General features: G+C 33.9%; 2 protein-coding genes across 4 annotated transcripts; both read left to right on the top strand.

Moving 5' to 3' along the window:
- The first annotated feature begins 1,010 nt into the window (after positions 1-1,010).
- LOC111916347 (serine/threonine protein phosphatase 2A regulatory subunit B''beta) lies at positions 1,011-6,018 on the top strand. Its single transcript, XM_023912006.2, has 12 exons — positions 1,011-1,641; positions 2,067-2,315; positions 2,422-2,527; positions 2,643-2,739; positions 3,633-3,738; positions 3,882-3,972; positions 4,121-4,262; positions 4,343-4,490; positions 4,560-4,669; positions 4,761-4,917; positions 5,013-5,138; positions 5,218-6,018. Exons 1-12 carry the CDS (start codon positions 1,489-1,491, stop codon positions 5,356-5,358), a joined length of 1,626 nt encoding a protein of 541 aa, XP_023767774.1. The 5' UTR covers positions 1,011-1,488; the 3' UTR covers positions 5,359-6,018.
- A 5,123-nt stretch (positions 6,019-11,141) lies between these two features.
- Positions 11,142-15,575, top strand: LOC111916346 (diphthine--ammonia ligase). 3 transcript variants are annotated; one of them, XM_023912005.2, is made up of 12 exons: positions 11,142-11,590; positions 12,193-12,336; positions 12,459-12,530; positions 12,649-12,728; positions 12,806-13,031; positions 13,120-13,235; positions 13,314-13,386; positions 13,467-13,818; positions 13,902-14,233; positions 14,298-14,605; positions 14,693-15,011; positions 15,085-15,575. In XM_023912005.2, exons 2-12 carry the CDS (start codon positions 12,259-12,261, stop codon positions 15,298-15,300), a joined length of 2,172 nt encoding a protein of 723 aa, XP_023767773.1. In that variant the 5' UTR covers positions 11,142-11,590; positions 12,193-12,258; the 3' UTR covers positions 15,301-15,575. The 3 variants fall into 3 exon arrangements, with proteins under 3 accessions (XP_023767773.1, XP_023767769.1, XP_023767771.1); XM_023912001.2 differs by having other exon boundaries at positions 12,190-12,336; XM_023912003.3 differs by lacking the exon at positions 11,142-11,590 and adding an exon at positions 11,622-11,978.
- The last annotated feature ends 6,203 nt before the right edge of the window (positions 15,576-21,778 follow it).

The following is a 21,778-nucleotide window of genomic DNA, read 5'->3' as shown; positions in this document are numbered from 1 at the left end:
CAACGTGTACCAACCGATTTTTTGGTTGCCGAATAAGTTGGTGCTAAACATATTTGGTATGGTATAGGTAGTTAAATTCTTCTGCCAACTATAGTTAGAGCATCCATAATTGGGGGGTTTAATGAAAGAGTTGAATGAGGTGTCATGTCTACTTGTCATTCAATGGATACAACTCCACCATTGTGAAATGCCACATTGGCATTCAATGAATTTGGAGTTCAATGACCATTAAACTCTTCAATGAAAAAAAAAGTATTTAAATCTTTAAATAAATATTTTTTTAATATGTTTCATTAAACTTGTAGAGTTTAATGCATTGTGGAATAAAAATGAGTAAAGTTGTATGGAATAGTGAATGATGATGTGAATGCATTGTGGATGCCCTTAGTACGGTATATTGTTTAGAGGAAAAAACTTGACACCGTATCAATTCCACCCCAAATCACCACATATGCCCACCTATTGAACAATTGAAAATCATAAACCATCAACATCTTCATAGAAAAATCAGACAACCACCATGAATCAAGAAAAGAAAAAAAAGGGAAGAAGAGAGAAAGAGATTCTTTATGTTTCTTGGCTGAAAATTAGAAAAATATGAGAAAAAGAAATAGGGTTTATTATAGATGTAGGGGGGAGGGGGGTTGGTATTCTTAATGGACTAAAGATTTAAGTTTTGGCTAAACTTAAGTGGGCTGAAGTTTCTATTGGGTTAAGGTTTTTAGTTGGGTTGATTTGTAGAGTACTGAAAACCCATTGAAAGAAGATGAGTTTTTCTCCTATTTATTTTGAATTTGATTTTAAAATGTTTGTTTAATTTTTATGATTTATTATGTTTTAGATATGTGTGATTAGTAAAATTATTATGTTTTGGTTAAACGAGAGTTTATTAATATTGTTGGTTTTGGCCTGAAATAGTTTTGACAATTAGAATAGTTATATTTTTTTGTGCGTCTAAAACATAGCGTTCTTTTTTAAAAAGAGAAATAAATCCATTTTTTTTTTCGTCTCTATTACTATCGTGCCTTTGTCCATTTGGTCGCCTGCTTTGGTTAGGCCTTCCAACGACGCGTTTCCTTCTATATCATCTTCTTCTCCGCTTCAGGTGCAATCTCTCTTTATTTCCCCCAACATCACTCATGCAAGAATCTCGAATCTTACTCCCCCAAATTCATCATACCATCCACTTTCCACATCGATCTCCGCGAACATTATTATGAAAAACCCCAATTTCAGGTTGGGATCTGTTTCATCTAGCTCCGTAAACTCCCAAAATCTTATCATTCCCAATTCGCAAGTATGATTCAATGCGATTGATTGACTCTTAAGCGAGAGAATAGTCAAGCCCGTACGATTACAATATATATGTGAAAAAGTTCCGTTTCCTTTTTTGGTTTACTAGGGTTAAGTTGATCGTCGTGTGTTTTCAATTTGAGATCTGGATGATAGAGTTTGAATCCAGGTGCTGATAAAGGATTTGATCGAGGAATGATGGATATGGATAATAATGGTGAAGCGGGTTGTCTTGACCCTGAATTGTTACAGCTGAATGAAGTGTCTCCTCTGGCTATTAAATCAAATCCTTATGTTGCTGAGAAACTGTTCGAGCAATGGCTCTCTCTTCCAGAAACCACTCCTTTAGTAAGTACTGTAATCATAATATTTCTTTTGTGCAAGAAAATCGCTCCTATTATACCGTTATCTTAATAGTTCTTTATCATCAGTTGCTGATGGTTAGATTGGTTTCTGTCAGATGTAGCTAGATTAAGATGGCAAAGTGGTAGTTAATAAATGTTGAAATTGATGTTCTTCATCAGTTATAACTTACCTATCCCAAATTAGGGTTGGCATCTGGCATCGAATGTTTACCTTGGGCACATTGTCCATGGGTTGAATGATTCATTTAAATGGAAGAACAGCTCAATATGATATAGGAAAAGTAACTATCACATCAATAGCATATATACACAATTTGTATCATGATCATCACTTTCATTAGTTATAGACTTATAGTTTGTTGGATAAATAAGAAAACCATTCATGATTTTTCCTCTGTGAATATATAGGTAAAATCTTTAGTTAACAATGCAAAGGCTGGTGTTCCATTGAATGTGCCTGGATCAACTAACAGCCCTAAGGCTACTTCCGGCTCTTCAATACCTTCCATGTTTCCAGCTGGCAGTACACCTCCACTCTCACCAAGAAGTTCATCTGGTTCTGGTTCTCCTCGTATTACAAAACATAGGGCGGGCCCATCAGTTTTAGGTTCTCCTTTGAGATTATTGAGTGAGCCAGCAAAAGAGTTAATACCTCAGGTTTGAATTTGATAGCAAAAAATCAATTCTTATTTTGATCTGTTTTGTTTTAACTTTTAATGCTCTAGTTTTGAGTTTTGACTCAAGTACATGGTAATGGTTGCAGTTTTACTTTCAAAATGGTCGTCCACCACCAAATGAACTAAAAGAACGATGTTTGTTTCAATGCAACCAATTTTTCTATGGTCATATGGAAGGGCTACAATTGCATGGTGAGGCATCTCCCTAATTGTAATTATGCATATTATATCATGATGAATCATCAGTTTACCTTTTCAATGGGTATATGTGTAGTTCAATTGTGCTAATTTTGAATTGAATCAACAGATTTCAAACCAATTACAAAGGAAATTTGCAAGCTGCCATCTTTTTTCTCTACCGCTCTTTACAAAAAGATTGATGTTAATGGCATTGGTGTGACCAGGTATATTCTTATCTATGCCTTTATGAGTAGTTAATCTGAATTTCTGGAAATCCATATGAAGTGGTTGTGTAATGAATGCATAAGGGTCATATTAAAAAAAAAATGATAAGGAGGACTTTTAACCCCCTCAGAGCATCTTATCTGTTCATTTATATGTGAATCCTGTCCTTATCCCTGTGAGTAATACTGCCAAACTTTATGCCTTTGTTTTTGCCCCTCAGTATATATATTAGCAATGTGGTGAAAATGAAATGACATAACATTTAAGAATCATAAGGTAATTTAGAGAAATATTACTTAATTCTGGTATTGCTACAATAAAATCTTGAGCATGCTGAATATATTGCATATATATTCGTACTTTGGTGGTAACTGCCTGTTTGAGTCACACTTCTCTTAGAATAACTATTATTATTGTTTACTGTTTCTAACATGATGAAGTATAAACACAAAGGGAAAAGAAAACCATGATCCACTGGTGTAATACCCCAAATTTGAAAAAGACGGCAAGTTGAAAATTTCTTAGGCACATATAGCAATACCTAGAAATACAATCATCAAGATGCTAACACACAAAGTCATGTATCAGCTAGGATCATGTATCACATATTAACATGCTTTACACCAAATAAACATCTTTATGCAAATCATGAATAGATCTTATTTAAACACATTTCGCATAAAACATCATTTTGGTGTGTATATATATGTTGTCCTGAGTTGCTTTTGGAAGTTTACATCGACATGATCCATTGATAAAAGGAATCTGTGATAGAACATTGGTTTTCAAATATTTTCATGTAGAAGCTTATGTGTTATGACTGATATTGTGACATTTAGTTTTTATATTCGTAAGTTTGTCTAAAACTAAAACATGGCTGGCTACACTGCAGGGATGCATTTGTTGAGTATTGGGTCCATAGCAACATGTTGACAAAAGATATAGCTACCCAAATATTTACAATTTTGAAGCAGCCTGATTTGAGATATCTAACTCACGTATTCCTCCTTACTCAAACTCCATAATTGTCAACTGTACTTTATTTAGATAGTGGAAATGCGAATGCGATTTTTGTGAGTTCAAATAGGAATATGACAAGCTTCCTCCAAAACTGATGTTACAATTTTGAATTTTGCAATAGGAGGACTTCAAACCCATACTTCGTGAGCTTTTAGCAAGTCATCCAGGTCTGGAGTTCTTACAAAACACACCTGAGTTTCAGGAGAGATATGGTATGTTGTTATTTAGATGCAATGCAATGAATAGTTTTTCTTTTTGTCCTATGTACATTTTTTATGAATCGTTTCTTATTAAAAAAAAAGTATAATAATAGCATTGAATTGATGATTAACATATATGTATTTTTGTTGGGATGAGCAGCTGAAACGGTAATATACCGCATATTTTACTATGTGAATAGAGGAGGTAATGGTCGTCTGACCCTCAGGGAGCTCAAACGTGGAAATCTAATTGCTGCAATGCTGCATGCAGATGAAGAAGAAGACATAAACAAAGTTTTGAGGTATAATAGATTTTACAACTCAACTTTTATCATAATAAGCTTTTAAGTGAAATTAATGTGATTTGATTTTGTTTCCACAGATATTTCTCTTACGAGCATTTCTATGTAATATATTGCAAATTCTGGGAGCTGGACACAGATCATGATTTTTTGATTGATAAAGAGAACCTTATAAGATATGGCAACCATGCATTGACCTACAGGATTGTTGACAGAATATTTTCCCAGGTATTTAGTCATATTTTCTTTAATTTATTTTTATTATATAAATTTTAAAACACAACCATGAATCACCAGGTTCCAAGAAAGTTTACGAGTAAGGTTGAAGGGAAAATGGGATATGAGGATTTTGTTTACTTCATTTTGTCCGAAGAGGATAAGTCATCTGAGCCAAGCCTTGAGTACTGGTATTTTTTTAAAAAGAAAAAAAAAAGAAAAGTTAGTTTTGTAGGAGTGAGTGGCATAAGAAATATAAAAAAATGGGATTTGATTTGATAGGTTCAAGTGCATAGACTTGGATGGAAACGGGGCAGTGACAAGGAATGAGATGCAATTCTTCTATGAGGAACAGTTGCATCGCATGGAATGCATGGCTCAAGAGCCTGTTCTTTTTGAGGACATTTTATGTCAGATAGTTGACATGGTTGGACCAAAGGTATGCTTACTTACTTACTTAGTAACTATATCTGATGCTTTAGTTTATTATTCTTATTAAATAAAAAAAAAAAAAAAAACGATTTTGAGTTGCAGGATGAGGGGTATTTTACACTTGGGGACCTAAAAGGAAGCAAACTTTCTGGCAGTGTTTTCAATATCTTGTTTAATCTGAACAAGTTCATGGCGTATGAAAGTCGCGACCCCTTCCTCATTCGTCAGGTAGGTATCAATCAATCAATCATCAATGATGTTAAAATTGTTTAAAAGAAAACATAATAATAACAAATGAACGCAACAGGAACGTGAGAATCCGACATTGACAGAGTGGGACCGGTTTGCACATCGGGAATATATACGGCTTTCAATGGAGGAAGATGCTGAAGATGCGTCTAATGGTAGTGCAGATGTATGGGATGAATCCCTTGAAGCCCCCTTTTAACTTTTAAGCTAAGCTTACCAACCTCCCTCCTCTCCTCTCTCTGTTTCACTTGAGAATTGAGACTTGAGACTTGAGACATTCTTTAATTTAAGCAGCAGGCAGAAGCAGAGAAGGCTGCAAAGCTTTTGAGTTTTCAGTCAGTCAGTCAGTCAGTGTGTCCGTGTCCGTGTCTGTGTATGATGAAAGCTGAAAAGCTGTAAATCGATCGATCCATTGCACACAGAAGAAGTATACAAAAGGGGGTGGGGATTCCAGATGAAACCAGTCAGGTGATATATATAATAGAGAGAGAGAGAGAGACAGATATAATTTCAACTTTGAAGCATTTCAGTATTCTTCTGGAAACATTTTCCCGTGAATCAAACTGCACTTGTCCCAAAGATGTTCATGTTCATAGATAGCATCTTGAATCTTCATCATCATCATATATATTATTATGTGCATTAACATTTTCTAAAGACCCATCAACTGCCGTGTTTCATCTCATCACATGTACCTTTGTTTAATTTTCAATCCTCCTCCTGTTGTTGTGGTGGCTGGACATATTGAATTTTCTGTATGTAGTAATCTCTTTCTTTGTTAATGCACTTGTTCATACAATGTCACTAGCTTCTGGATTTCATCTTCATCTTTTAAGCTGCTACTTTGTCTTTTTCTGCATTTTGTGTTTATCTAAGTTTCTTTTCTTTAACCAAATGATGCTTCTGATACACTTTTGTCTATCATGGGACCGGAATCCTCAACCAGTTGGCTGAATGACACATTTTCAACATGTTTGATGCCCATTAGACCACATGCCCTTTCATATAAGTACATGATTAGTGACTAAAATATGTCGAAACAAAACCTTTTCATCATCGAAACTAAAAAACATCTACACAAAAGACTTTTCTTCCTAAATTCCATCTTTCAATACAAGGATTCCAACTTGGTATTTATTTCAACTCCTCTATCCAAGTCTAAATAACAACAATCGAAATCATCAATCATTTTTCAATTACCATATAAAAAATAGAGATGTTATATGGTCTTTCCTCAAACATGTCTAATCCGGGGATGAGCATGGAATGGACCGATTATTGAAATGGGTGAAAAAACAATGAATATCGAATCGAACTAACATTATCGGTACCGTACCGGGAATGATATCGGTTTCCGGTACTAACAATGTTACCGAGGGTATTGAATCCTGAATTTTGTAAGTACCGAATGCCGTCTCATTAAATTTAGTACCGGTTCGAATACAATACGAAATCAAGATTTGATACTAAGTGCTTATCCCTAGTATAATCTTTCATACTTTTGTCAAAAAAACCACCATTAGAGCCTTTTCATTGAAAAATGTTTATCATAAGTAACTTAAGTCCAGTGTATGATTTAGCAATTAATCTTTTATTTAAAGAAATGTATTAAGGCAATTTTTATGGTAAGATACATAATTTTAAAACTAATATTGAAGAGTTTTCTCATTTTAATGATTTTATTGATGACGTCTTTCTCTTTGACGTGCCTATGAGAGGATACAACCGATCTTTTAGTTGAACCAGTCTAGAGATCGGTTTACGGTTCGACCACCGGTTATTAATGAACAATTGAGAAGCAAAATGTTTCCAAGTTGAGAAGATCAGTGCCAGACTAGGACTTGTATTTGGTGTACGTCGAAGTCGTGTCCAATAGTGGGGTGCGTCGTTGGCCTTCGAGTTGTGTATACTTCGGATAACCTGATTGAGTTGTTCATTTTGCTTTGAAAATGGGTTGTTTTTAACGAGCGAGTGAAATCCAACTATATAAGTCCACTAAACTTGTTCAAACGGTTTTTTATCGGTTCTATCATACTGGTTCAACTCGGTTTAAAAAAAAACGTCTAGCTCAGTCTAATTTAGAAATCGACATAAACCGGTCGTTACTGAACCACTTTCGTTTCCTATTCTCAGCCCGATCAATATGAACCTGTTTTTAAAACATTAGATACAAATACACAAAAATAAGTGCAAACATGGAGAAAATGAGCAATATATATATATATATATATATATATATATATATATATATATATATATATATATATATATATATATATATATATATATATATATATATATATATATATCGTACGACTTTGTTGACTTGCTTCTTAGTCTTTTAGAAACTGCATTGAATAGAGTGATGTATGATCATCGCCCTATTATGTTGAAACAATTAGTAGATGACAATGGACCTATTCCTTTCAAGATGTATAACCCTTAGATAGAATGAGATGATTTTGATGAAACGATGAAGGAAGCATGATGTAACAAGGTGGGTTCGACTTCTACTAGCAAACACTTGGTGTTTAAAGGGAGACTCAAACATCTAAAGCAAGTGTTAAAAGTGAAGTAAATATTTGAAAAGAATGGAAAAGCAAGTGTCAAAGAAGAGTTGGCTACTCGCCAGTTAGTTTAATTGGCATGCAATACAAGTTATAGCCAAACTTTTGGCTAACTGACTTGCTAGGGTGGTGGACAATATTATGAGTATTTAGTAGTCGACTTTTGTTAAAGGTATGCAAATTTTAGACGATTTTCTTATGGTGAATGAGATTATCGACATATATAAGAAACATAAAAAAGGATGTTTTTGAAGATTATTTTTTATAGTCATATGACTTGTTGAGTTAGGACTATTTATTTCGGATCATGTACTTTTTGGGCATTGGGCATAACTGTATATGTTGGATTAGAGGGTATATGTTGGATTAGAGGGCGTTTATTTGTCGGCTAAGGCCTTAGTACTTCTTAACGGGAGTCCGTAAAAAAAGTTTGATCATTTATGCCTTATCTTTATATTCTTATCATGGAGAGTCTTCCGATGACTATAAATGACGAGCTCGAATGTGAGAATATCTAATCTTTCTATTTCCCATTTAGTTTATGCAGATGATGTTTTAGGTGCTGTTTGCTTTTTTGAAACAAAAATTCATAAAGTCTGCAGACCATCTCTGTAACCCTCTGCAGTAGAAGAGGTGGACCAAACGGCTGCAAATTGTAATAAGAAACGTGTTTATTTTTTTAACATCTGCATGCTGCTGCAAATATTAAAAAATTAAAATAAACCGACTTTATAATCCAAAAATAGTTTTTTAATACCGAAAATTTAATAACGTATGACGTTTCGGCAAAAATTTATGATATTTCAGCAAAAAATAATGAAATTTTAACAAAAAATAAAGATATTTTAATATAAAATAATGATATTTCATCAACAAATTATTATTATTCAATATAACAAAAAAAAAGGAAAAAAAATTCAACAAGAATAAACAAAAATAAAACGAAAAAAAATGTGAGATAAGATTTCAGCAACATATAATCAATATTTTAGCAAGAAAAAAAGAAAAAGAAGAGGTTGGAAGAGGCAAAACAAGTGCTGCGTCAAGAAGAACACATGCAAATGTTTTTTAATCCGAAAACTTCTGAAAAACAAACAGTTGCAAGATGAAAAGTATTACGTGTGTGCTGCGCCGTGCAACAATAAGAGGTCTGAAGATGTTTTTTTTCCAAAAAACAAACAACACCTCATTGATGTGAGAATGGATTACTGAAAATATAAACAATATTATGACACGATTGAATTGCTTTTACTTTGTGTTGGGCTTTATGATGAATTTATATAAATCAAACTTGTATAGATATGGGTTGAGTTCGATAAGATCTTCCATGTTTGGTGAGTTTGCTAGTTACTCCTAGGAATGTTGGTATTTACATATTTGAGTATTTTCATAGGCATGACAAGAATCTAAGATCGACAAGTGATTATTTACATTTTTTGAGGAAACTTCAAAACTACATTATAATTTTTTACGTGGACATTGTTTTTGAAGATTTTACCCAACAAAATATATATTTTTCTTTGTTCACATGTAAAACATGCATATTCCCATATCAAATATGTATTTTCTTTTTTCTTAAAAACTAATTGGTATGGTGAAAATGAGAATTCATGGTTATTTTCAAAAACTTTTTTAATTTTTTTTCTTAAATCTTGGAAATCGGTAAATGAGATTATTTTGATTTATTATTTTTTTTAATATATCATTGACTATATTTGAAAAACTTATATAGCAAAGGTTTTATTTATTTATTTATTTACACATTAGTCTATTTTCAAAATACATCCTTGTTTTTTCATATTTTTTTAAACTTTTATAATTGTTTTTGGCACCACCATATAATGACTAGGCTAAAATATACTTTGACTAAAGTGTACTTAACAACATCCTAAAACAAACCATTAAATCATCAATAAACTATTTTTGTAGCCTAATCAACTACCACGCTAAAGTAAAATCTTGTAAGCATATTATGAATATATATATATGTATATTATTTTATGTTAATTTATGTTGCTAAAACAGAAATATGGTATATATGAATTATGACTATATGTATATTATTTTAGGGAGAATTTCGTATATACCCTTGTTAAGCTTCAAAATATCGTATTTAACCAATCTAAAATCTAAATATCATATTTACCTTTCATAATCTTTTAAAATATCGGATTTGTCCAAATCAATTTTTTAAACATTTTTAATTAGTTTTTATTTTTTATAATCATATTATTTTATCAAAAAAATCTAATTGACTAAATTACCCATTAGAACCATACATTGGATCAGATTGACAAATTTACCTTTCATTCCTTCATCCTTCCTAGTCCTTCCTTGCTCTTCAACAACAACAAATACCCAATTAACGTCAAAGAAATGATTTATGTTAAAAAAGGATGCACCATGGAGGGCACCCCCTACAGCCGTCAAAACCCTCCCCCAAATCCACCATTCCCATGTTATCTGCCTCTCTCAAAACCCCCACCGACTACTCCGTCTCCATCATGGTGTGTTTTGAATTTTGTGCCTCTGTATCCTTAAATTTAGTTAATTATGAGTGTGTGAGTTCCATATATTTTCATAGAACAGGGGTGTTCCTCTATTTAAATGAAAAACTGAAGTTCAGGAAGGGTATTTTAAAAACTTTCTTTGCTGAAAGGGGATTGGGTGATTGGGTGACTGTAGTTGTAATTTGTTTATCAATTGTGTTTGTATCATCTATTGTGGGTTTGCGTTCATTTTTTAATCTTTTGGGTTTTGAATCAGAATTCTACATCACACGAATCCAACTAGACATGTGTTAGGAACAAATACCTTGTTGATTGTAGCATATTCCAATTTCGTTCTCATCACCATTTCTAAAAAAAATTAAAGCGATCCATACTTCTAATCACGATTTGAATATTCCATTAGCTAATAAAAAGTTAAATTTACATAATGATGTAGTTGATTGCAACAGATTTGGCCAAAAGAAAGGCAAAAAAAAACACAATTCATATGTCGATCCATATGTTGATCGTCCACTAGAAGTCGTATAAGGTATACCTATGATTTAGAAGGCAAGGGTAATATGGTTTATTTGATTATTTTTTTATATTTAATGATTTTAAAATATAAAAAAGAATTATTAAATAATAAAAACGGTTTTAAAAAATAGATTTGGGCAAATCCGATATTTTAAAACATTAGGAAGGGCAAATATGATATTTAAAGTTTAAGTCGGGTAAATACGATATTTAGATGTTTAATAAGGGTATATACGAAATTCTCCTATTATTTTATGTTCAATTCAGTTTGACTAATTTGTGGTCCATGATTAATAATATTAATAATTACCTTTTATAGTTTTAAACTTCTAATAAAGAAATTGAAATAAGTTCTTAATAATGATCGAGGACCACTTTTATTATATTTTTGTCTCGTCAAATTGTTAATTTGATCGAATTAAAAGTTAAAACCTGAACCCTAACCGATTGTCACTCAAACTCGCCGGAAAGAATGGTGTACACGGCGGTCGCAGTCAAGTGAAAGAAAAAGGAGTATTTTTTTGTTGTCTGAATTTAACCAGTCAACAGCTATTGATCGTCTTTGTTTTCAGAAATTCCAAACCAAAAGCCGTCAATTCCTTCTTCCTTCCTCATTCCTCCGCCTGCTGCCCCCGGTTACTAGTTCACCACTCCCAATCACCTTAACAACTCCTTCTTCGGGAATTCAACTAACAGATATAAGTGGGCTTATAGTTGGTTGCTCTCCGTTTTGTAGAGTCTCAAAGTATTGTAGCCATAAATTGAAACCAATATTCGTTGGTTCCAGGGTGTCGCGCTTTCGATTCTCATTTATCCTCTCGTCGAATAAGTCAACAAGGTATAACCATTTTCATGCGTGATGCTTTTTGTCTTAGTCAACCTGTTCAAGTTTTGGTGCGTTTTCATATTGAAACTTGATATGGATTTTGCTTTTAAACTTTATAGAGCTAATGGTTGTTAAAAGAAATTCTACAGCTGTTTTAATTTATTTATCAAAAACCACAATCACCCATATGTGCAAGCATCGAATCTGCAAACAAAACTAGTTATCCTTTTTAAAAGCAAAAACCCTATATACTCATACTATCGCAGCCCCAGTTTCTTCCTACTTTGTCAATGGACTCTGGAAGTTCTCAACTTTAGCAACTGAATTAAGTATTACAACATCATTACGGCTCTATTTTCTACTGTTGATAGCTGAATCTTGAAAGTTAAAAGTTTGAAAGGTAAGTAGATTTGAAGCCCTATTAATCGTGAATTTTGTTTTGTGTACTTTGATTTGGTAAACTGTGTGAGTGTTTAGTATGAGGTGTCAAAAGATAGTAGAAGACTAGAAGTTGTATTTTACTGTATAGGATCTGTTTATGTTTGGAATATAATCATATCTGCACCAATGATACTTGTTATGTGATTTCTTACTTACATTCAACTTTGTAGCAGATAAACTTCTCTTAGTCAGAGTTGGAACCTTATACTTTTGATCAAAATCTATCTGTGAAAGCAAAGATGAAGGTTGTAGGGTTAGTCAGTGGTGGCAAAGACAGCTGCTTTGCAATGATGAAGTGTCTCCAATATGGCCATGAGGTAGGATTGCTTAATAACCACTTTATATCCACATGAAGGAAGCAGTTATTAGTGTCTATGTTGTTATGAGAACATACAACATGGAGTGAATTTTACTTAAACATGTGATGCTTCTACTGTAGGTTGTTGCATTGGCAAACTTATTGCCTGCTAACGATTCTGTAGATGAGCTTGATAGCTACATGTATCAAACTGTAAGCTTCTCTATTTCATAAAACACAAGAACAATTCATGATAATATGATTAGTTAGTATATGTGCTAAACTAATTGGTTGATGTTTATTTTACTTTTACATACTTGATATGTCTCAGGTTGGTCATCAGATTGTTGTAAGTTATGCGAATTGCATGGGAGTGCCTTTGTTTAGAAGAAGAATACAAGGATCCACCAGGCAAGCTATTTAATCACAACTCTTCTAAAAGATTAAACTTTTTTTTTTAAAAAAAAATCTTTGTATGTATATAATAGGCGTCATGACCTTAGCTACAACATGACTACTGGTGATGAAGTAGAAGACATGTTTATTTTGTTAAAAGAAGTCAAAAAGCAGATTCCTTCTGTTACAGCAGTCTCATCTGGTGCAATTGCTTCTGATTATCAAAGATTACGGGTAGAAAATGTTTGTTCAAGATTAGGGCTCATATCTCTTGCATATTTATGGAAGTTGGATCAATCATTGCTCCTACAGCAAATGGTACGTTGATTAAGTTATATTATTAAAATCTCTTCAAATGTTCTTCACCTCTACTAAACATTTCTTTTTCTTTTGTGGGCCCAACCAGATTGAAACTGGGATTGTTGCCATCACAGTAAAGGTTGCAGCTATTGGTTTAGATCCTTCAAAGCACTTGGGAAAAGAAATGTCATACCTATGGTCACACCTTCTTAAGTTAAATGAGTATGTCTTTTTTTTTTTTCATACAAAGAAGTTTCATTTTTTTTCCTTTTCTTTGTGAACTAAGTTTTTTCTTGGCAGGTTATATGGAAGTAACGTATGTGGTGAAGGGGGAGAATATGAAACATTGACACTTGATTGTCCCCTGTTTAAAGTAAGTCTTTTTCTCTTAAACTGCAAAATAGAACCTTAATTGTTCTCATGTTTCTGTTTTCACGTTTTGATTTATTCCAGTATGCTCGAATTGTTCTAGATGAATTCCAACTTGTACTTCATGATTCGAATTCCATAGCTCCTGTGGGAATCCTTCACCCCGTGTCATTCCATTGTGAAGATAAACCAAAATCTGATTCTGTGAGTGATACTAACAGTAACAGTAACGGTTTTTGTTTGGAGAATATGGGGTCTGTAATTGAAGTACAAAGTGAATCTCTAGAAACAGTGGAAAACAAATGTCATCCATCTCATTCTCATGTTCCCTTGGATTTATCTCAACTTGAAACACGTAAACTTCATACTTCAAGAACTAGAAAAGACAACACTTTCTCCATATCTTGTTGGCTGCAAGACTCAGAAACTTCAGTAGGTAAGTTATAATGAAAATTATGAAGTTTTATTTTATATGTTGAATGTATTTTATATTGTTCACGTCTGTTAATGTTATGACAGATCTTAAGGAGGATCTGAAGATGATTTTACTGAAGATTGAATCAGAGGTTAATGAAGCTGGTTTTTCATGGGAGAATGTGGTTTACATTCATCTGTATATCTCAGATATGAACATGTTTGGTATTGCAAATGAAACATATGTGAATTTTATAACTCAAGAAAAATGTCGATTTGGTGTCCCATCCCGTAGTACAATTGAGCTTCCTTTGTCAGAAGCTGGTCTAGGAAGGGCATATGTGGAAATTCTGGTAACAAATGATCAAAGTAAAAAAGTTCTTCATGTGCAAAGCATCTCTTCGTGGGCCCCTAGTTGTATCGGACCATATAGCCAGGTAATAACAATTTACAAATGTCTGATTATTTTAATCAAATGTCTAAAATACCCTTCTTGTGTAGGCGACATTGCATAAAGAGATACTCCACATGGCTGGTCAATTAGGGTTTGACCCTCCAACCATGACATTATGTGGTGGGGGCCCCATTGGTGAATTAGAACAAGCTCTTGTAAATAGTGAAGCTATTGCAAAATCATTCAACTGTTCAATAATGACATCAGCCATACTGTTTGTCATTTACTGTTCCAAGTCTACTTCAAAATTGGACAGAATCAGTCTCCAAGAAAAGCAGAATTCATTCCTTAATCAGACAAAGCGATTGCTCAATCCAGTTTTCTTGTATGTTCTTGTCCCTGATCTCCCAAAAAGGTACTCAAATTTACAAAAAAACCCCTTCTACTTTCATCGTTATACGGATTTCAGCCATTTAACTATGTTGTTGTGATGTTGTTGTAGAGCTTTTGTGGAAGTGAAGCCCATGCTCTTTGTTGAGGATAATAATAATACTGAAACTGAGGAAGTTGTTAATGATCTGAAATATGAAGAGAATCATTTTGATTCGTGTTTTAAACCAGAAAAATGGCATGATGAATGTGTTCAGACGTGTCTTGTACATGACAGAATATGTGCAGTTGTTTTATCCATTACAAGTGAAAATTTCAACTGTTTTAATGTTGACAATGCTGAGGAGAAAATGGGAAAAGTTGCAAAATTTTGCATATATCGTCTTGATAAAGTCCTCTCACAGAACTACTACTCTTGGGACGATGTAACGGTTAGTGTCTATGTATGTATGTATGTATGTATGTATGTGATTCTTATACAACATTGGTTACTTTGGTTTGCAGAATTTGAGAATTTACTTTCCAACAAGTTCCAACATTTCCCATGAAAAGTTATCACTCATGTTCAAAACTAGATTTGATGAATTTGCTGAAACAACAAAAAGATTGAAGATTTGTAATGAACCCATCTTCAATATTGTGCCTGTGATTGGGGCAGGGAGTTGTGCAACTTCCATGGATGATATAATCACATGTGAGCTACTTGCTAGAAAATCTTGATAGATATTAATTATGATATGCTATATCAATTTTCTTTTTGTTCTATATGAAGGGGAAAATTATAGCTATTGTGAGGGTTATTTATGTGAAAATTCACATTTTATAATTACTAGAAGTAATGTAATGTGTGGTATTTTAAGCTTGGAAAATGTTACCACGAACACCAAAAGATCCACGGATTATCTGGTTGTAGATTGATTAGTGAGTAGTTGAAATTGTGGCGTTTATCACATGTTTGTTTCTTGATAATTGAAAAAAATTCCTAATTATATGTATATCGTTGTTTGATGAGGCGTGTTTTATATCTGATTATAATAAGAGATATTGTTTCTTTTGGAAACTAAGAGGGTGTTTGACTTAGCTTTTTAGAAGCCAAAAGTCCTTTTAGGAAAAGATAGCAAGCAAAAGATGTTTGACAAATGCATTTTAGAAGCTACTTTTGAATTTGGATACAAGTAAAAATGAACTTTTTGGAAAAGTCAGGAAAACCTGACTTTTTGTGACTTTTCCAAAAAAGACTTTTGCCCCTGAAAAGCCAAGCCAAACACCCCCTAAGAGTATAAGGTATGGGTAATGTTGCATTTCGTTGTTGCCGAGGTGGAGCATACTCAACGCCGTTAAGAAGCATCAACACTACCCCCCTTCTTGTTGTATCTAGTTGTGTTGCTTCTTGTTGTGGCCATGACTAGATGCAACGTGATTTTCTATTGATTGCCCAAATTCTCTCTTTCTATCTCTCTTCTCTTAACATGGTGTTATAACATCATGAACACCACCCCCTCTTCTTGTCATAACACCACTTCAAGTTGCCCATACCATATGCTCTAAGGTAAATATCTTCAACCGCGCCTACTTATTTGTCTGTGACATATGGTTCATTTATACGCAATAGTCGATACAATACAATAATCTGTTATTTATAATAATTTGAATGACTTGTTACCTAAATTTGTTCGTTGTGTCAAATCATTTATCACATATGGATTGAGCTAGCGATTGAAAAAACCGAACCTTAATCGGTTGGAATCAATTATTAGTATTTGGTCCGGTTTTTTCGGTTCGTAGTATAATATTTGTGGCAAATTTATGTTTTATATATTTTTTTTTGTAGAATTTGACAAATCTCAAGGAACATTTATAAAAAATAACACATACATTTAAGAAAATATAACACATTTACATAAATATTAATTTATAGAAATAGTACAATTTATGCATAGAATATCTTTCCCAAAAATAATCAATTAATCGTATTTCTCCGTCTAAAAGGCATTTGAGTTGAAAAAAGAATTCAAAAAAAAGAGAGAGTAAATTACACGAATGGTCCCTATGGTTTGTGGTAATTTGTACGTTTGGTTCCTAACTTATTTTTTTAACTCGGAAGGTCCCTACAGTTTGTGTTTGTTGCATGCTTGGTCCCTGTCTTACCTAAAGAATACTATTTTGCCATTGATTTTTTAATTTATTTAAATAAAATAAGGTATGTAATGTGAGGTGGAAGTGGAGTTAGGAGTGTGTTTATTTAAATAAATTAAAAAATCAATGAAAAATAGTCTTTTTAGATAAGATAGGGACCAAACATGCAACAAAAACAAACTGTAGGAATCTTCTGAGTTAAAAAAATAAGTTAGAGAACTACATGCAAATTATCATAAACCATAGGGACCATTCGTGTAATTTACTCAAAAAAAAAAAAAAGAAATAGCAAATATTAATAGTTATCACTAATCAGGAAGGAAATAAGTAACTTTTAAAACAGTTAAAAAAATATGCACAAAGACAACTAAAACACGTCCTATTTTTGACAACCAAAATTTTCATTTTTAATTTAGATAAAACATTACATTTATATAACCCAAGTTAAGAAAACTAATTGTTCCAAGGTATGTTATTTAAAATCAGAGTAATTTAGTGAACTTGAAGTCTCCGTTGCTACTGATGAATGTGTACAATCACGCCTTCGTCTTCCCACAATCACCGATGGTTCCTGAAAACATAAACAACTAAGTTAGCACAAAACTTAATGAGTTCCCCCAAAATACCACACACCACAAAACATATACAAGCATGCATATTGGGTCCACAACCATCGGATTGGATTCCCCCGGATTTGTTGGCTTGTTGCCTCAACCACACCGCTCCTCTCGAACCTCAGTGCCTACGACTTACAGCCAACCTGCACCTGGTATCTTGGCCTACAACATACAACAGGACCACGTCAACCTCACCCGCTACAATATGTCGACATATAAACAAGCAATAGATCAAATAGGCACATAAGTACAAACATCTATCAATCTACATGTCAAATAGTTCACTAACACCTACTAGGCCCCTCACAATGCACTGGTCTACCACTGGCAAATCTCCAAGAACACATAACCATATGTAACCAGAGGTGAGACAGACACTTAAACAAATGACCATACTCTAGAACTACAACCAAACAAGGAACATACAAGAACCCTTTATTTATTGATTAATTTAGTGGGTGGGTGGGCATATCTTTTGTGATGCAATTGTGATGTAAAGACAAAGTAGTAGTCTTTTTATTATGTTTTTTTTCTTAAACTGTATACCGTACCAATTATAATTGGTATAAAAAAATATTATACCACTACCTTACCAAGTATAGTTGATACATATTTGTTTGGCTACCAATAAGTTCGGATGGTACATGTTGGTAATGATATATACCAACATGTATGATGTTTTTTTTAAATGAGAACTTTTTTTTAGCATTGTGAAACGTGAATGAAGGTTTTGTGAATAAAATTTTTGTAATTGTTACGATTGAAAGTTTGATCCAAAAGGATTTTATTAACTTCTAACATGAGTGTGGAGGAAAAATGGGACATGCAAACATGAATTTAAAATTTAAAATATATTAATACAGTAAATGCTAATATCAAAGCTCTTAAAATCTTAAACACATCTGTTGCTCTAACCCTCTGACGTACTGGCGCGACATGCCTGTTATAATCATAAATGATTATATAACGTCACACGTTCCTTTCTCCTCCGCCTACATCCCCACCACCACAACCGCCACCGCCACCACCACTATCACCATCTCTGACACCAACTGACCCCACCACTGTCACCTCCGTCACTTATACCACTGTCGCCTCTATCACCACCACCTCTTCTGCCACCAACTGTCATAATCAATTACTCAGTCTGGGAACATACAGATATGTATAATCATTTATGATTAGATATATATATGTATAAACATGCATAAACATATATGATTATACCTCTTTCTCATATAATCATCTATGATCAAGCATACTCTGCTGCTGCTGGTACGCTAGAGCGTTAGAGCGGTCAATGAGAAATATGTGACTGAGGTTGAATCTCAAGATCTTTATTTTTTTAAATATCAAGTTAATTGTATTACTGTGATATTCAAAATTTTGTACCACTACCATACCATGATTAGTCAATTGGTATGCTACTACCAACCAAACATGTTGGCTACCAAACATATTGGTTACAAATATTATTGATTTGATTAGTAACATATTGGCTGTTTTTTTGTGATACATTTTTGCCGGCCTAGTTTTATCAACCTTACTCGGTTTTCAAATTTTGGGTTTTAGCCTTCACGCTCAAAGTCATCCCACATCGCTAAGGGGTGGTCGTGGAACATCACGCCTCTTCATGCTTATATAATGATATTTCATGCCTTCATTGTTTTATAGTTTTCGATAAGTATAGTCGCCATTAAAATCACTGTAGAGCTTCTTTAAGCTCTTAAATCTTGTAAAGACTCTAAAGATAGAGTGAAACCAACAAGCCTTACAGGTTGTGGCGCCAGGGCTGGTTCATGAATATTTTGGGCTTGGGGCGAGAAGAAAAAAAGGGCCCCCGAAAGCCACAAATGTAACAAATATTTGAAAAAAAACATACCATTTTACTAAAACTATATATATATATATATATATATATATATATATATATATATATATATATATATATAGCCACAACAATTACAAAAAACAACTAATTTTTAAGAAAATTATTTCTTCTAGCCTTGGTAGATGCAAAATCATCTACAACACTATTACGATCAATTCAATCTAACATGTATAAAATTGTGCCTTTGTGGATGCCTATTATCACCGGAAGTTGCAAAATAATATCAATAACAAATCATAAATTTGTAAAATAAAATAACTTTAAAATCTGTTAACTAACAATTCTAATTAACATAATACATTATCAAGTCTAGAAATCTGCTAGTTTGAAGTTGAAACAAAAATCAGAAAAAACAAATTAGAAGCTTTAAATACAAACAGATAACAAGAAACGAAAACAAAAAACATAAACTAAAAAAAAAATAAGAATCAAATATTAAAATCAGAAGCTTTGATACAAAACCTTAATTGGTATCTGCTATTCACTTCAGATTTCAGAGTTAAGCACGAAAAGGAAGATAAAAACATCATTTTAACACATAAGGTAGGCGAAATCAGAGTTCAGCACGAGAGAATCAGACTCTAACTCGTTATAAGCAATAGAAAATCGATGAATTGATCAAGAGAGAAATCAGAAACAAAAATCCGACGTTAAGTGTAACACCCTAAATCTGGTATGACATGAAACCCTCAATAATTTATATTTTTGCATAATTGGTCCCTTGAGTATGTTGGGCGTACCTATGAGTACGTTTAGTGTACTCTGCATGAAGGATCGCGGAGGAGCCTTACATACGCTGGGCGTACGTAAGGGTACACCGGGCATACGCAACAGAGGGCTAAAACCCTAAATCTCGGAGTTATCCCCTATTTAAACATCTTTTAGCCTCTTAGACCAAACCCTATCAGCTTCTTGAGTCTCTTTTCGTCTACCTTCAGTTGTGATATTGTGTGTGAGAGTTTTGAGCTTAAGGAGAGGGTTCTTGGTGGCCATTTTAGAGTTATTTCCAGAAGAGGAAGTGATCAAGCAAGTTTGATTCAGTTTTGTGCTTCAAGGATCTGCATCTTGGTCATCTTGCAAAGCTCCTGGAGGTAAAAAGCTTGCACCTTTCCATTTAAATCTCTAGATCTATCTCGGGTTTTCTAGCTTTGTCTCTTTGGTTGATTTTGGACATCCATTTGTTAGTTAAGCAACTCCAGAAGGTGGGAATGACATATATGAGGTCCCTTGGTCCTTTAATATCATAAAAATGGAGTCTTGATGGGAGTTTTGGCCTCATGCATAGGTTAAAGACCTTGGAAAGGTCTTAATGGAGGTGTTGGGTCTATATGAGGAATGCAAAGGCATAATGTAACGTCCCAAAAATACAGGCCAAAAATTTTATTTTTAAATTAAGTGGTTAACAAAACTTTAGTAGTAAAACATCATCCGAACATATCAATTCATAAAACATATCTCGTGTTTGAAAACCAAAGCATGAAAACAATCATAATGTCAGAGTACAATCCCAGAACATCTCATAATGCGGAAAAACCAATGTGTGTGCGTATGATGTGCCGCTACCGTGCCAGCTCTTTCCCCTTCACTGAAGAGGTACCTGAAAACAAAACTGTAAACTGTAAGCACAAAGCTTAGTGAGTTCCCCCATCGTACCACATACCATACAATCATATCACATACATACTGCCAGTCATTTCTGGGGTGCCCGATCTACCCGGTACGACCATTCTGGGGTGCCGACCTACCCGTGTCAAGCCATTCTAGGGCGCTGACCTACCCATGTCGAGCTATTCCGGGGTGCTGAATACCCTTCGGTCCTAACAACCGAACCTTGGGGACTATTTCACCCCTACCAATACTATCACACATATCATAACATAATCTATCGTCATACATATTTGGGGTGTCCGACCTACCCTTCGGTCCTAACGACCGAATCTCGGGGACCTTTCCCCCTTCTACTACCTTTATCTCATATAACATATCATGCTATCAGCTAAACATATCATAATATACTGTTAGGCATATTTGGGGTGCCTAACCTACCCTTTCGGTCCTAACAACCGAACTCTATCATGATCACATATCCTATCACGCTAGCATATAACATATCAGGTAGTAGCAACACAAATGAATATCACAAAGACAAACATCTAACATACGATCCCTACTGGTGGGCCGACATTGTGGCCGTAGATCCACCGCTACTAGAAGGTAACTCACCTCGAAAAGTAGCTGCTGAAGTCTGCTTGCTAGACGTCTGACTGCTGCACCGGTAATCCTCCGGCTATAAATCCATAAACATAGATTAGTCACTCATAAATACATAACTAGAAATCGTAACAGGAATCCGGTGTTACACATAAAGTTGCCAACTTTATGCCTTAGGACATCTTAATAGATTTAGATCTGGCTTTTGGACGTAAAGGAACCGAGTATTAAGCACTTAATGGAGAAAGTGCTTAATCTGGCAGTACGTTGGGCGTAACCCAGTGTACGCTAAGCGTAGTCCCAAGACCCCAATACGCTACGTGTACTAGGATGGTACCCAAGC

Source organism: Lactuca sativa, chromosome 2 (genome assembly GCF_002870075.4).
Source record: "Lactuca sativa cultivar Salinas chromosome 2, Lsat_Salinas_v11, whole genome shotgun sequence".
In the NCBI taxonomy this organism is placed as follows: domain Eukaryota; kingdom Viridiplantae; phylum Streptophyta; class Magnoliopsida; order Asterales; family Asteraceae; genus Lactuca; species Lactuca sativa.
The sequence above is the reverse complement of the archived record's forward strand: the minus strand, read 5'-3'. Positions and strand labels throughout refer to the sequence as shown.

Coding starts and splice junctions, on each gene's coding strand:
- LOC111916347 (XM_023912006.2), top strand. CDS start 1,489: ATGATGGATATGGATAATAATGGTGAAGCGGGTTGTCTTGACCCTGAA. Junction 2,528..2,642: donor GGAAGGGCTACAATTGCATG/GTGAGGCATCTC, acceptor TTGAATCAACAG/ATTTCAAACCAATTACAAAG. Junction 3,973..4,120: donor TGAGTTTCAGGAGAGATATG/GTATGTTGTTAT, acceptor TGGGATGAGCAG/CTGAAACGGTAATATACCGC.
- LOC111916346 (XM_023912005.2), top strand. CDS start 12,259: ATGAAGGTTGTAGGGTTAGTCAGTGGTGGCAAAGACAGCTGCTTTGCA. Junction 14,234..14,297: donor GTATCGGACCATATAGCCAG/GTAATAACAATT, acceptor CTTCTTGTGTAG/GCGACATTGCATAAAGAGAT. Junction 15,012..15,084: donor ACTCTTGGGACGATGTAACG/GTTAGTGTCTAT, acceptor TTTGGTTTGCAG/AATTTGAGAATTTACTTTCC.